The following is a 12,301-nucleotide window of genomic DNA, read 5'->3' on the forward strand; positions in this document are numbered from 1 at the left end:
CGAGACGAGGGACAGTCTCGCGGGAAATAGAAAAGATACGTCTCTCTCTATAGTCTTGACTCTTGACTCCTCTCGCTCAGATCACACACAGACAGACGGACAGGTGAATGTGCCGGCTGGGCATCGAGGGCCTCGAGGGCTGGAAATAGGACTTTAGCAGCTGCCACCATCTCACCACGCTCACCTTACTTCGACTCTTACTATTCGTAACAAAGCTAGCTATGCGTGCCACGGGTCGAGCGCGGCGGCGGTGAGGCAAATGAGTTCGCTCCAACTTCCTAGTTTCAACTTTCAGTGAGCCGGGGGGGAGCACTCACCCGGGTCCAGAATAATCACGGCACCTCCACCCACCATTTCATGGAAGGAAAAAAAGATTTTTCTTAGTGCGACGGCACACTCACCTTATCCGCCTGCCGCCTGCTTCATCCACCCCCACGGGTCGTCTCCTCTCCTAGGGTAAACGTGCATGGTGGAGGGGGCCTACTGAATGCTGGTGGAGGGTGGCCTATCGGTCTGTCGGTCTGTCGGTCTATCGCCATAGAACGTGCAGCGGCCGTGGACAGTAGACTGCGGTCTAGATCACTCCTGGTGCTAAGTCGTTCCCTCTCGGCGCGTCGACAGCTTCTAGATAGACAAAACGATGCCTAGTCCCAAGCTGTTCTGTGTGCCCAGCAATCGACAGAGACCAACAGAGACTGAGGGTAACCCAGGAGGGAAGGTCATCTGCGTGCGGCTTCTGGATCGCAGGTCTAGGACAGGGAATTTTTGGCGTCTCGAACAGCGATGGTGACAGTCCTTCTCCAGCCAGATCCAGTGTGCTCTATGATTGACCTTGGAACCCTTGGCCTAAGGTAGGGATCGGCAAGGATGGACCGTATTTGGAGGCGCTCCCAAATCCCATTATAGGGGTCCCCTCCTCCGGCCCAGGTACGCGCCCACACCCCTCTAGGTTGCGAGTGCTGACTGGCTTTCTTTGCAATCCACAAGGACACCCTCAGTGACCATCGGTGTGTCCAGGTGGTGAATTGGTTGGCTGGCATGTCGCTGCCACCGAAGGGCCGGATACATGTGTCTGCATCCGTTGCCTGCCTGCCCAGGTGGCCTGGTGGTATTCCAGCATGACCAGACGTCTTGGGCGCACGCGGAGCTTAGAGAGCATCCGGCCTCTATTGTCACGCAACTGCAGGTAATTGCCCGTTCGAAGGGTGGTGTGCTTGTCTGGTGCTTCCTTTGCTGCCGCGTCGTCTCTGAATCAATCGGGTTCGGCTATCAACTGCCACAATGGTGTGCTGCAGTGCTGCACACCAAATGCAGGCTGACTGCCTTAACGGTGCGAATAGGCGGGTGATCTGAAGTGTCAGAGGGTGGGTTGTTGACTGATTAACTTCCAAAGTTAGAGATGAGGTGTGGGTAGCAAGCCGCACGCCGCACACCGCACGCCGTAACCCGTATTCCACTACCCAAGCCATCCCAGCGCCTCCAACGCCGTGGTCGGCAGGCCCAAAGCCGTAAAGCCGCAAGCGTTACGCCAGTCAGTTGAGGAAGCTGATGGCTTTCTGGCCGTACAGTCGATGGGCTTTTGCCAGGGAAACAAGCTGACGAGTGTTGTTTGGTGGCTGTTTGTTCGGCTCTCATAGCTTCGAACCAGTGAGCCTGATGGCTTGGATGCTTCAATGCTTGGCTGCAGCTGTGGTCTACACTCGCGCATGCATCACTCACACAGAAGGCCTGCTCGCTCGCAGCAGCGGAGCACAAGGGGGAGGAAGCTTTGTCATGTCTCGGAAACTCGGTCAAGACTCTCGAAGGCACAGTCGAAAACGTGGGGTGCGAGGAATGGCACTGGTGATCCAACATACAGTGTGACTGTGTATTACTGCTGCTCGCTCCCGAGTCGGAAATAGGCGAACGTGGCAGACCTCATCGGATCAGCGAGGGCAGAGGGACCAGCGTCAACCCACGCGTGCCACGGGCATGGTGTGCCAATCGAAGACGCCAATTGAGGGGCATTCTGTGGATTTGTGACGGCGGATGCGGATTGAGCGGCGATTATGTCTCGAGTCGTAGGGCAGGAGGCGAACTGATGTGCGCTGGGAACGACTGAACAGGACACTCCGTACGTAGTTTGTCTCCGTACGGCTCTAGTGCCAGCTCCAGTGCTTCACTCCGTGTATCTGGAAGCCTCCATCGGTGCCTTTTGGTTTTTTGTTGGAGCAGGGAATCTTTACTCGGGCATCTGGGGTGCGTGGCTCCTTGACCTCTGGAGCTGCACAACTGCAGCCGACAGTCGCAGGTCGGTCAATCAACTGCTCGATTTCTCTTCTGTCGCACAGGCTGTGTCACTGCACTGACGCAGCGCTTGGGTATGGCTGAGTGTTGTGCGAGGTACTAATTGGCACAGCCAACGAGGTTCTGATGGATACGTGAGTACCTGAAATCCACAGTATACGAATGTGGCTCGGTAATCAACGTAGGATGCGTCACTCGTCGTAATGGCAGGTGATCTATGCTCTTGTCAGCATCAGTGAGATCTCGTGCCCTCGATTCGTCTCGATTCCCATTTCTTTGAACACCTTGGCAATCTGAGAAAGCATTTGGTCTCTCGAGTGCCACTTGGTAGCCAGGCGTGCCCAGGCAGAAGACTGGTGGTTCTGTGAGTAATAACAAGTAAATAGCGGTATGAAGGGGTTTTGCTCATGTTGAAACCGGTATCGTCAGGCACGCATCCGCTTGAGTAGTTCTGAGTGCATGCAGGTGGTTAGTTAGACGGAAGCTTGGGAGCTTGGAGGTCCACGATTGCGGTTGCGGAGTGCAGCATTGGCTGAGTTCCGCGGTCGGTGTCGGTGCTGGTGTCGGTGTGTCGTGACCCCAAGCTGGCGGGAAGCTGGGGAAGCTATGCGTAAGGTGGTAAGGTGGTAAGGTAAGGTACGAAGTACATCGTGGACAACTTCACCCCCCGAGCTACACAGCTGACGAGGGTGGCATTTTTTTGCACATCACGGGACGAAATGTTGCGACACGGGAATCTAAAATTGAAAAACATGGGGGAATGTTGGGGCCCTTGGCGGGTGGAGGGTCCGGTAGCCGGGGGGGAGACGAGGGACGAAGCCGGGCGACGATGCTTCAGCTGGGGGGAGGGAAGGCACGAACGGTACGAGACAACAGGTACCTCCCTTTGGAGGCAGGAGGGCAGGAGGCATCGTCAGGAACAGCAGGAACGGCAGGCACTCACTGGTGCTGACGGCAGGAGGCAGGAGCAGAAAGTGCGAAAAAGTGCAGGTGCGAGGTGCAAGTGCAACCGCCAACCGGAAGGAACCACGAGGCGGAAGACTTGGGGTCAGCTTCCCCGGTGTCTTACCCCCTGCTCCCGTCACCGGCTGGCCCTCCACGCCTTCCCATGGAAGCCCAAGCCTCCCATCCTGGCATCCCCCGACAAGAAAAACATGACTGGGAAAAAAAAAAAAAGAAAAGCAAGGTGAAGAAGGTGAGGTGAGACCCCAAGGTGAGAACAGGTGAGCAGCCACAGCCTTCCCCGTGTCCCAAACAGGACTAGCCTCTCCTCAACTCCCGACCGAACATTTCTATTTTCAATGCAGCCGTCAGCCATCCAATTTACACACAGATTTGATCCAGATTTCCAAAGTGAATCAATATTACGGAGTAGATCCCACATTATTGTTCTAGGTAGGCCCCCTCAAATTTTTGACACTTTCGACACTTTCCGTGTACATTGCTTGTTTCTTCCGTGAGTCGTGACAACATCCCGTTCCCCGTGGCCAATCTCGATTCCCTTTCCATCTCTTGACTCACCTTCATCTCTCACTCCCTTCCATTCTGGTCCAACTTCCCTGCGCCCTCGTGCTACGATGTTACGGTGCTTCACTGAAACTTTTAACCTGGAGTAACCTGTGGCTGCTGCCGCTACTGCTGCACTCCCACCACCCACGTCAATTCGTCTCACCGTGACCTGCGTTGCATTCTTAACCCCCCCGACCTGGCCTGGTGCTCTCACCTGACCAGATCCAATTTGTCGGTCCCTGGCCGAATGTCACCCTGACGCCAAAAAAATTCCGTCTCCCCCCCAAACTTGGGATTCACTTTACTCAAACTCCGCGACCATCCCACGCTCCCACGCCCTCTCCCACGCTCTCAGTCAACAGCCTGCAGTTACCCGAGTCTCCGACCCCTCGGCCGACATCGCTCTCTACAGTTAGCCTCCAAGAATTCAACCAACCTTGGAGCCGAATCCAGACCTGGAACGCAACTCGCCTCGCCTCGCCTCACACACCGCTCTCTCACCTGGCCGCTGCGGCGCCGTCCAGTATCATCGCCCCGCGGTGCATTGCCAGCAGCACCCGGAACCACCACAACTGACGCCGAAGTTCACCAACAATAGCACAGGCGTTCAAGCATCGCCCAAGCCTGGCCTGGCCTGGCCCGGCCTGTCACCCATACCTATCCTTCTCTCTCTCCCTCCAGTGTTCGCCCTGTGGTCCGACACCCATCTATCTGGACAAACTCAGTCACAGACCCAACCCCGACCGCCCCGACACACGCTCAAACCCGAGTCCACGTATGCGCCCATAAGCAAAAGACGAGTCTAGACTGCCCGGCGGCCAGCACAAGCACTGAGTCTCGAGTCTGCACCGCTCTCTCTCGTCCCTCCATCCCAAAACACGTCGCAGAACAACATGTCCTGACTTCGTCTACCGTCCCCTGCCGAGTCATGCCCGTCCAGTCCAAGCCCATCCCCGCCCTCTACACGGTGTACATCCTCCGTTCCACCGTACGCCACGCGTCTCTCTACATCGGCTCGACGCCCAACCCCCCGCGCCGTCTGAAGCAGCACAATGGCGAGGCCCGCGGCGGCGCTGTTCGCACTTCTCGTCTAAGCCTACGGCCCTGGGAGATGGTGGGGCTGGTATCCGGCTTCCCGGGCATGGTTGCTGCTCTAAAGTTTGAGTATGATCTCCGTCCCGTTCACGATCTACCTTGACCTTGAGGCTGTTTCCCTCTTATCATGCTTCCAAGCATGCTCTCAAGCAAGGTGCTCTGCTTCAGATGATGTTTCCCCGCTCCTCCTCCCCTCCACCCCCCTAGCTTGCACATGCTCAGGTTCTCCTGCATGTCTAGATTTTGCATATTGCACCATTTCGATTTGATTTGATTTGATTTGATGTCACATTCTGTATCAACATCAACCTTCTCAACCATACGCTGACAAAGGAACAACAGATGGGCGTTGACGAACCCACATTTGTCTCTGCATATACCCTCCACGTCTCGCATCACCGTCTCAAACGGAGTAAAGAAGAATGGACGTCCCCGCCGACCTCGTGCTAGCCTCTCCTCGATATTGTCCAATCTACAGCTCCTGCTAGGAGTACCGAGCTTCCGTCGGTGGCCGCTTACACTACACTTCTTTGCAAAGGATGTACACAAAGCATGGGTTTCCTCCTCTACCAAGTCAACCGAGCCTCTGCGAAACACCCTCAACATAGTCACCGACTTCGGCCCCGACCCCGCCGCATCTTCAGACGACGTCGCTTGGGGCATCCATGCCTTGCCTGTGGACTACACGCACATGAAGCCATACATTGAAAAAGCACAGTCCATCATCGCCTTTGAAAGAGAGGGCAGCTGTGTAGTCTGCAAAGAGGCACTACCTCACGGTCAGGGATTACACGCCGTGTGTCCAAACGAGTCCTGTGAGGCTGTTGGGCATCTTTCATGCTGGAGTCGTCATATGCTCCACCATGAAGAGGATCGAGAAGTGGTCGTCCCTATTCAGGGCCGTTGCCCACAATGTGGGGGCCACATTCAGTGGGTCGATATGATGAAAGAATTGTCACTACGTGAAAGGGGTGCGAAAGAAGTCGAGGCTCTTTTGAAAGTGAAGAAGAGGCGAACGAAGACTTGATAAGATCCACGTGGGTCTCTGTGTCAAACACGGATCTGCAAGATCCATCTGCGAGAAAACATCTTTTCGGCCCACAAAGCCTGTTTCTCCCAAATGCTGCGAGTCAGCCTGGGTCTCTGCGAACCAGACAGCCAGCGTCGAATTTTTCGCATTGTCGTCATACCAGTGGAGTTCTGCATTTGCGGTAATATCGAACCGTTTTCACATCTCGGCTACTGTCGATTCGGAGTGTTGAGAGCATTCCTTGGGGCTCTGTGGGTTGGTCTAGAAGCGATTCTGCATGCAAATACGTTTGCCCAATTCTGCAAGCTCAATGGAAAGCTTGGAGGGTTGTGCATCTCCGCAGGCTTGCCTTGACTCTTGCGTACGCTGCGTTCTGGCTAAAGTCTAACGTTCGGGAGACCGACCCCAACAGTGCTGGAACGCACCGTTGAGGTTGGTTCGGGAAAGTTGACCATCCAGACTACGCCCAAGGCGATGCACATAGCCGGATGCAAATAGCTTCGGGCGGTGTATGAACGCGGATAATCCAGCATCGTTTCTCGGCATGTCTGGCTCGAGAAAAGGTCAGACACTGAGCTGGCGCGAGGCTGGTGACGGCCTGGGGATCTGCGACACCGGTAGACTCTGACGCCACCATCGAAGACAGCGCGACCAGCCCCGAGAGCTGCGGCCGCAACCATGGGCCTGATGGGCAACAAAGGGGTCGACTAGCTCAGAGTCCTGTTTTCCATGGCATGGCCTAAATTGCCAATCTGGCCCGAGAGCAACCACGCCGAGGCCCTAGTAGCTGTGATATTCTCGTTATCCGACTTGGCTCTGGCGGGATAGTAGTGCATAGATGTCTGTACCATGAAATTGAAATCGGATTATGTCTTACCTATGAGCTCTTTGCGTGCTTCCGTATTGCATATAGATATGGTCCGATTGAATGTGATCTACAAGAAACCTGCTCAACCCGTGGCCAGATTGTATCTCAGTCTCACTGTTTGTGAAACCACATCGGTCTTGAACCACCATTACAGGTTGAATAACGAGATTGAATTGTCGTGTCCGAGGTCAGTCTTGTAAGTTTACTTTGATGTCTCCGTAATTTACAGACTTGGTCGATGCTGGATCTGCACTCCCGCGAAACCGGAACTGTGAATTACGCCAGGAATCGTGCTCACATCAGTAAGAGCCGTGAGCTACTTTGAGCTCTCCCTCATCAACTCCATGACTGGCTAGCAATCCTGTGAAGCTCTGTGCGAGGCCTCGCCATGCCAAAACCAAAGAGAATGTGCCATTATTGTCAGTATGTATGCTTGACTGCGTACTACGCGTTCTCATGGGATCGAGCGAGCGAGCTACAGGACACGATATTTCTGGTCTGAATAGAGAGAGAGAGAGAGAGAGAGACTGGGAACCCAGAGTCGAAAGTCCGACGATGCCCAAGTGGTTCCGTACTAAGGTAAATCATTGCCGGACTACGATGCTCTAGTAATCATCTCTCCGAGTTGAACCGTGACACCGTCTCATCGATAGAAAGAGATATCCACATGAAATTTGCAATGACAATGGCTGATCTTGGTGATGTCCCCTGAATCTTTCTGCTTTTCAAGAGAAGAGCCCCTTGGACTCTACAATAAGAGGTGGGAAATCTCCTGAGGAGGCGTTGGCCTCATAAAGCTCCTCCCACTTTCGTAGACGTACACGGGTTGGTACACGTCCACCTTACGAAGTAGAAGATCACTGTCCTCGCAGCAAACTAGGCTCTATATGCCCGCTCCACCTCAGAGCTGTGGAGGAACCTCTTAAGGAAGAAGGGGTGGTGTCTACGTAGTCGGTAGACCTTAAAGCCATGTCTGGCAGGCATATCTCCTAGACTTTAGGGAATTTGGGAGTATAGGGGTGATTCTCGTCTGTGGCCATTGCTTCTTTGAGATTGGAAAGAAGCTGAAGAGGTACAGTCAGAAGCAGATGAAGCAGCTCGAAGAGTAGACGTTAGATGGGACAGCAATCCCGACACAGACTTAATCTCTCCGAAACCGAATCTCGCTCTCCGTTCTAACGGAGCATATGACGTCTTAAGCGAAGCAGTGTCTTGTAGATATGAGCTGCTCAGTCCCGGGCCACAAGCCCAAGGAACGCCAAGTGCATAAGTTACACGGTCCAGCTCTCCGAATGATTGATATAGACCCAGGCGACTGAGTACAGAGAATATCAGTCGTCTCGGTATGTGCCAGGAGGTTCTTCTTACCATCGTGGACGATTCCGAATATGCTGTTCAAACGAACCACCCCAATTAAATGAACGCAACAGTGGTTTCAGAGAGAACCCCGTGAGCATAGGTACAGATTGTGAGCTTCAAGGTGCAAGCCCACCATGAATTCAGGCTCCAGGCTATGTCTTGCGGAAGTTGTTGAATGTAGAGCGGCATCTGGCCAATCTCATAGGCAATAAGCACTTGTAGTTTTGTGTGTGTGGTTTCCCGTGAGCCATTTCGCTCAAGACGAAGAGAACTCACAAAAGGCCAATGTCAATTGTGTCTCCAGCATGCTACTTTCCGTGTCTAGGTACACCACCGGCCATCACGAGTGCCTATATCGCAACATTGCAATGTCTCGTACCTTTAAACTCTAGTTTTCATATGAAACTTCATGTTGACGTCCAGTTGTCTGTTCCAGTTGCAGGAAATATCTGCATCTGAATCATAATAAAGGGGCATTTGGCAATGACATGGAGAACAAGCAGACTAGTTCAGTATTTTCAGGCAGAAACGTGAATTATTTGGGTATGCGAAAATCACTGTCAGCCTGATCTTATCGATCTGACCTACGGATAATAGCTACTCCATCTGGATTGCGCCTACTTTATTTTAGATGCAGGAAAGTGGTGGTTACATGAGCATAATTATGACGATCAACCGAGGGAAGTATAACCGGTTTCTCTGAATGTTGGTATCTAGCAGTCCTTGGTGGCTGATAGTTAATGATACTCAGAACAGGTTGAGAGGAACTTTTCTTTCTTTCTTGCTTGCGTATGTTGGAACTTCAACATGATTTCTGTGCAGTGTCTCAACAATGCTGGGGGTAGTAACCCTCTAGACTCTTTTCATAATTGTATGAATGGCCGAAGAGAATCTACCTTAGAGATAAATGGCAGGTCTGCTGTAGGTCTCATCGTCACCTCTGGCTTGATAAACACCCGTGCTCAACGTTGTCTACTGAGCTGACTGGTCATTCTTGATAGAGTCACAAATGGGAGCCTTCTAAACAATCTCCAATAGGCGTGCCACGGATCAAGGAACTAGACAGACAATCTTGGCGGGACTTGTTCAACCATCTTCTTGATAAAATTATGTTGGTAATGTGAAAAGAATATTCAATCTATTCTGCCAAAGCTGCCGGGATCACGAGATCCTCTTTAAAATCAGTCTTTGACGTCACCTAAGCGTGCAAAACGACTTCCATCTCCTTTATCCATCTCATTTCTCATTATCATCATGCTCAAGACTCGAGGTTCGCGCAAGTTCGTTGTGATTTCTGCTTGTCATTTTCTACTTTCTCAACGAGCCCTGATATGAGATTTTGTTTCTGAGAAAGGTACACGACGTGAGCTCAACTTAAACTACATTTCGTGAAGATATCAGTCTGGTGATAATCAGTCGTGATATCAGGAGTTGGCGGATGACTAAGCCGTGGTGGTCGTCAAATTTCGTGCAGGTCATCTGAGGAAAGAACAAAGGAGAAAAAAAAATCAATCAGAAAATGCTAAAACTGAGTCGCCCGTCCAGCGCCCGCCCCCGCAAGCAGGGATGAACCTCGCCCTTGAACCGATCTGGGACGTCAGGGTGGGTTTCTCCAACGTCATACTGTCGTGATTGGCTCGCTAAGCGATTGATATTGGCGTCCCCCTGTTGAGTCAGCGCGCGATATCAGATGTTGGTTTCTTGTGCATGGGAAAAGAGTGGGCGTGCAGCAAAGTCTCGTGGTCCGTGGCATTGTATCCTTTTGCCTCAGACCCAGGCAAGCCAGGCATTCACCTTAGCCAGGGCATGCCGTCCTGGCAGGGCAGAGTTTAGGCGTTTAGACGCAACACTGAAATGCAGCAGTGGCAAAACTGTCACAGGCTGGACAATCGGAGACAAAATGGTGCAAATTCGGTAAGGCAATATGACTTCTCGAGGAATCCCATGTACAGAATTCCGTACTGCCAAGTGTAGCCTCGAAATGCCATCCGAAGCACGTAAGGCTCGGATGTCGGAATGACAGCGCTGGCGATGCATCAACGCCTTGCATGCATCCTTCTGGTCTAGATGACAATGCGCCAATCACTGGAGACATGTCGGACGGCGATTGAGGGATGGCCCTGTTACGAATGTTCGGTCGATGATCGAGAGCAATTCCAGGCTTTTCACTTAGCCCTGGGCGATGCGGAGGTTTTGCGGCCGTGCACTCCAAACCAAACGATTCATGGACCGGCATTTGCGACGTCTTCGGGCGCTGCTGCGATTAATTGTGTGCGAGCGCGCGCGCGAGTGTGTGTGTGTGTGTGTGTCTGATGTCGCATGTCGACCGACTTGGATGTCAGGATTGGGGGCCATGTACCAGTGTACCTGAGGACGGTCGGACCACAATGTACCTCGGACTAAAGACCGTAAAATGACACCAGGGCAAGTGCATCCTACTCTCTTCCGCCCGTCATCAAAGGGAAGCAGGAGGCTTAGCCGGGGAACTAATGGATCGCTCCCTTTGAAGGGTAAAGTCATATTGGCCGTCAAGTAATGCCAGCCGAGCATCCAGATCAACAGAGTCGTTTGGTTTGATCTTGGTTGACTGTTACTAGCATGGTCCTGGTATGGATCCGAGGGGTCGTCAGGAACAGACGATGATATTGGTAGACAGACAGTCTTCTGTGGTTGGGCCAGGATGCTTGTCAGCTCAGGCTTCTGTTGGTGAGGGAGGGAGAGCGACTCCGTGGACGTCATGGAGGAGGCACCCGAGGAAGTACCGTGTACTTCCAGTGGGTGGCCGACGTCCAGTTCGGACCCACTTGTAGTGGGATTTTGCACCGACAGACGTGAGCTGTCCCTTCCGTTCCGCCCTTGGTCACCCTCGCACCTGCCGTTCGACGGTCGTCCTTCTTCCTCAAGTTGAGGTACCTTGGCAGGACCCGTGGAACTGCCGTCCCCGTCGGTGCCTGCCTGTCGCACCCTCTGCGCTTTCCTCACTTAGCTCTCACCAGATGCATGTATTTTCCTCAATTTCTGCTGTTGGTTTAGACTTTTGCAGAGGTACCTTATTGAGTAGATAAAGTAGTCAAAATATTGAAAAAAAAAGAAGACATTGAAAAACACAAGCTCTCGTTATTTCAATCGCTACTGCTATCGCTACACTACGGGTGCGATGCCGATGCATGTTGTCCACGTCCCATGTCTACTCCCACACATTACATCGCACCTGCCTTGCAAGTTGCCGCGCCTGGCCTTGCCATTTTCCTCTTGGACGCACCGGCACAGCACATTTACTTCAGGTCCCATTTCCGCCCATTTTCGCCCACCCCAAGCAGTTACCTCCAGGTACGGAGTAGGTAGGTACCTCGAACCCAAACCTGCCCGTGCATCTTTCCTGACCTGAGGTTCCCTCTCTTTCCTCCCACGTTGCCGGCCATCTCCATCTCTTCTAAGGTAGGTACTCGCTTTTCCCCGTTCATTCGGTTCTTTCCCTTCTGCGTCCACTTCCATGTCCGTCCACCCAGCCCGCCGTTCAGTTCCTATCCACACCACAACCGACCTGCACCTTCCCTTCCCCTTCCCTCACCTTTATCCACACTTCCCACTTCACATCGTTTCCTCCCCCCGAACCCCAGCTTCCCTCCTACATCTCATTCTCATGACTCGGATCCTCTCCTAATCCGGTCATCAAAAGGTGCTGAAGACTCTCGCTCGTAACATATCGCTTGTGCGCCATCACCATTCAATCTTCCATTGTATGCAACCACACATGGTAGGTACCAAACGCCTCCCCCAAACCCCAGCTTCTTTGCTTGTCGCCGCTAGGTACCCCGTTGGTCACCCGCATCTTTAGCCTTTAGCTTTTCCACCGCACCATTATATCTGACATATCCCGCTCACCCCCCAGATCATACTCTCCCTCGCAACCGATCTCTGTCTGATGCGCTTTATCCAGTGACGACTCTCGAAGCAACAAATTCGTCGATCAATCGAACCGCGTCTATATTCTCACCGGCGAAAACCAACCTCTAGGATCTGTCATGCGACAATATCCATAGCCCGCCCGTCTACATCCGCTCGAATGATCTCTCACGGAATCCGCCGTCTACCCGAATACCTGTGACTGCGACAGAACCGAAAACCGTCGATCGTTCTTCACCTCAACCCGC

The 12,301-nt window shown here is 52.8% G+C and overlaps 3 protein-coding genes across 3 annotated transcripts; 2 read left to right on the plus strand and 1 right to left on the minus strand.

Moving 5' to 3' along the window:
* Positions 1-1,870: 1,870 nt before the first annotated feature.
* On the minus strand, positions 1,871-2,158 carry CCOS01_00166 (uncharacterized protein; the record flags this gene model as incomplete). The annotated part of the gene is made up of 1 exon (XM_060448363.1): positions 1,871-2,158. A coding segment is annotated over one exon (288 nt), but the record flags the coding sequence as incomplete, so codon positions are not given.
* Positions 2,159-4,723: 2,565 nt separating this feature from the next.
* CCOS01_00167 (GIY-YIG catalytic domain-containing protein) lies at positions 4,724-5,917 on the plus strand (the record flags this gene model as incomplete). The annotated part of the gene is made up of 2 exons (XM_060448364.1): positions 4,724-4,959; positions 5,233-5,917. The coding sequence occupies 2 exons, from the start codon at positions 4,724-4,726 to the stop codon at positions 5,915-5,917; spliced, it is 921 nt and encodes a 306-aa protein (XP_060319802.1).
* A 5,397-nt stretch (positions 5,918-11,314) lies between these two features.
* CCOS01_00168 (uncharacterized protein) lies at positions 11,315-11,849 on the plus strand (the record flags this gene model as incomplete). Its single annotated transcript, XM_060448365.1, has 2 exons — positions 11,315-11,467; positions 11,586-11,849. The coding sequence occupies 2 exons, from the start codon at positions 11,315-11,317 to the stop codon at positions 11,847-11,849; spliced, it is 417 nt and encodes a 138-aa protein (XP_060319803.1).
* Positions 11,850-12,301: the final 452 nt, after the last annotated feature.

This window comes from Colletotrichum costaricense, assembly GCF_030867565.1.
Source record: "Colletotrichum costaricense strain IMI 309622 chromosome Unknown Scaffold_1.1, whole genome shotgun sequence".
In the NCBI taxonomy this organism is placed as follows: domain Eukaryota; kingdom Fungi; phylum Ascomycota; class Sordariomycetes; order Glomerellales; family Glomerellaceae; genus Colletotrichum; species Colletotrichum costaricense.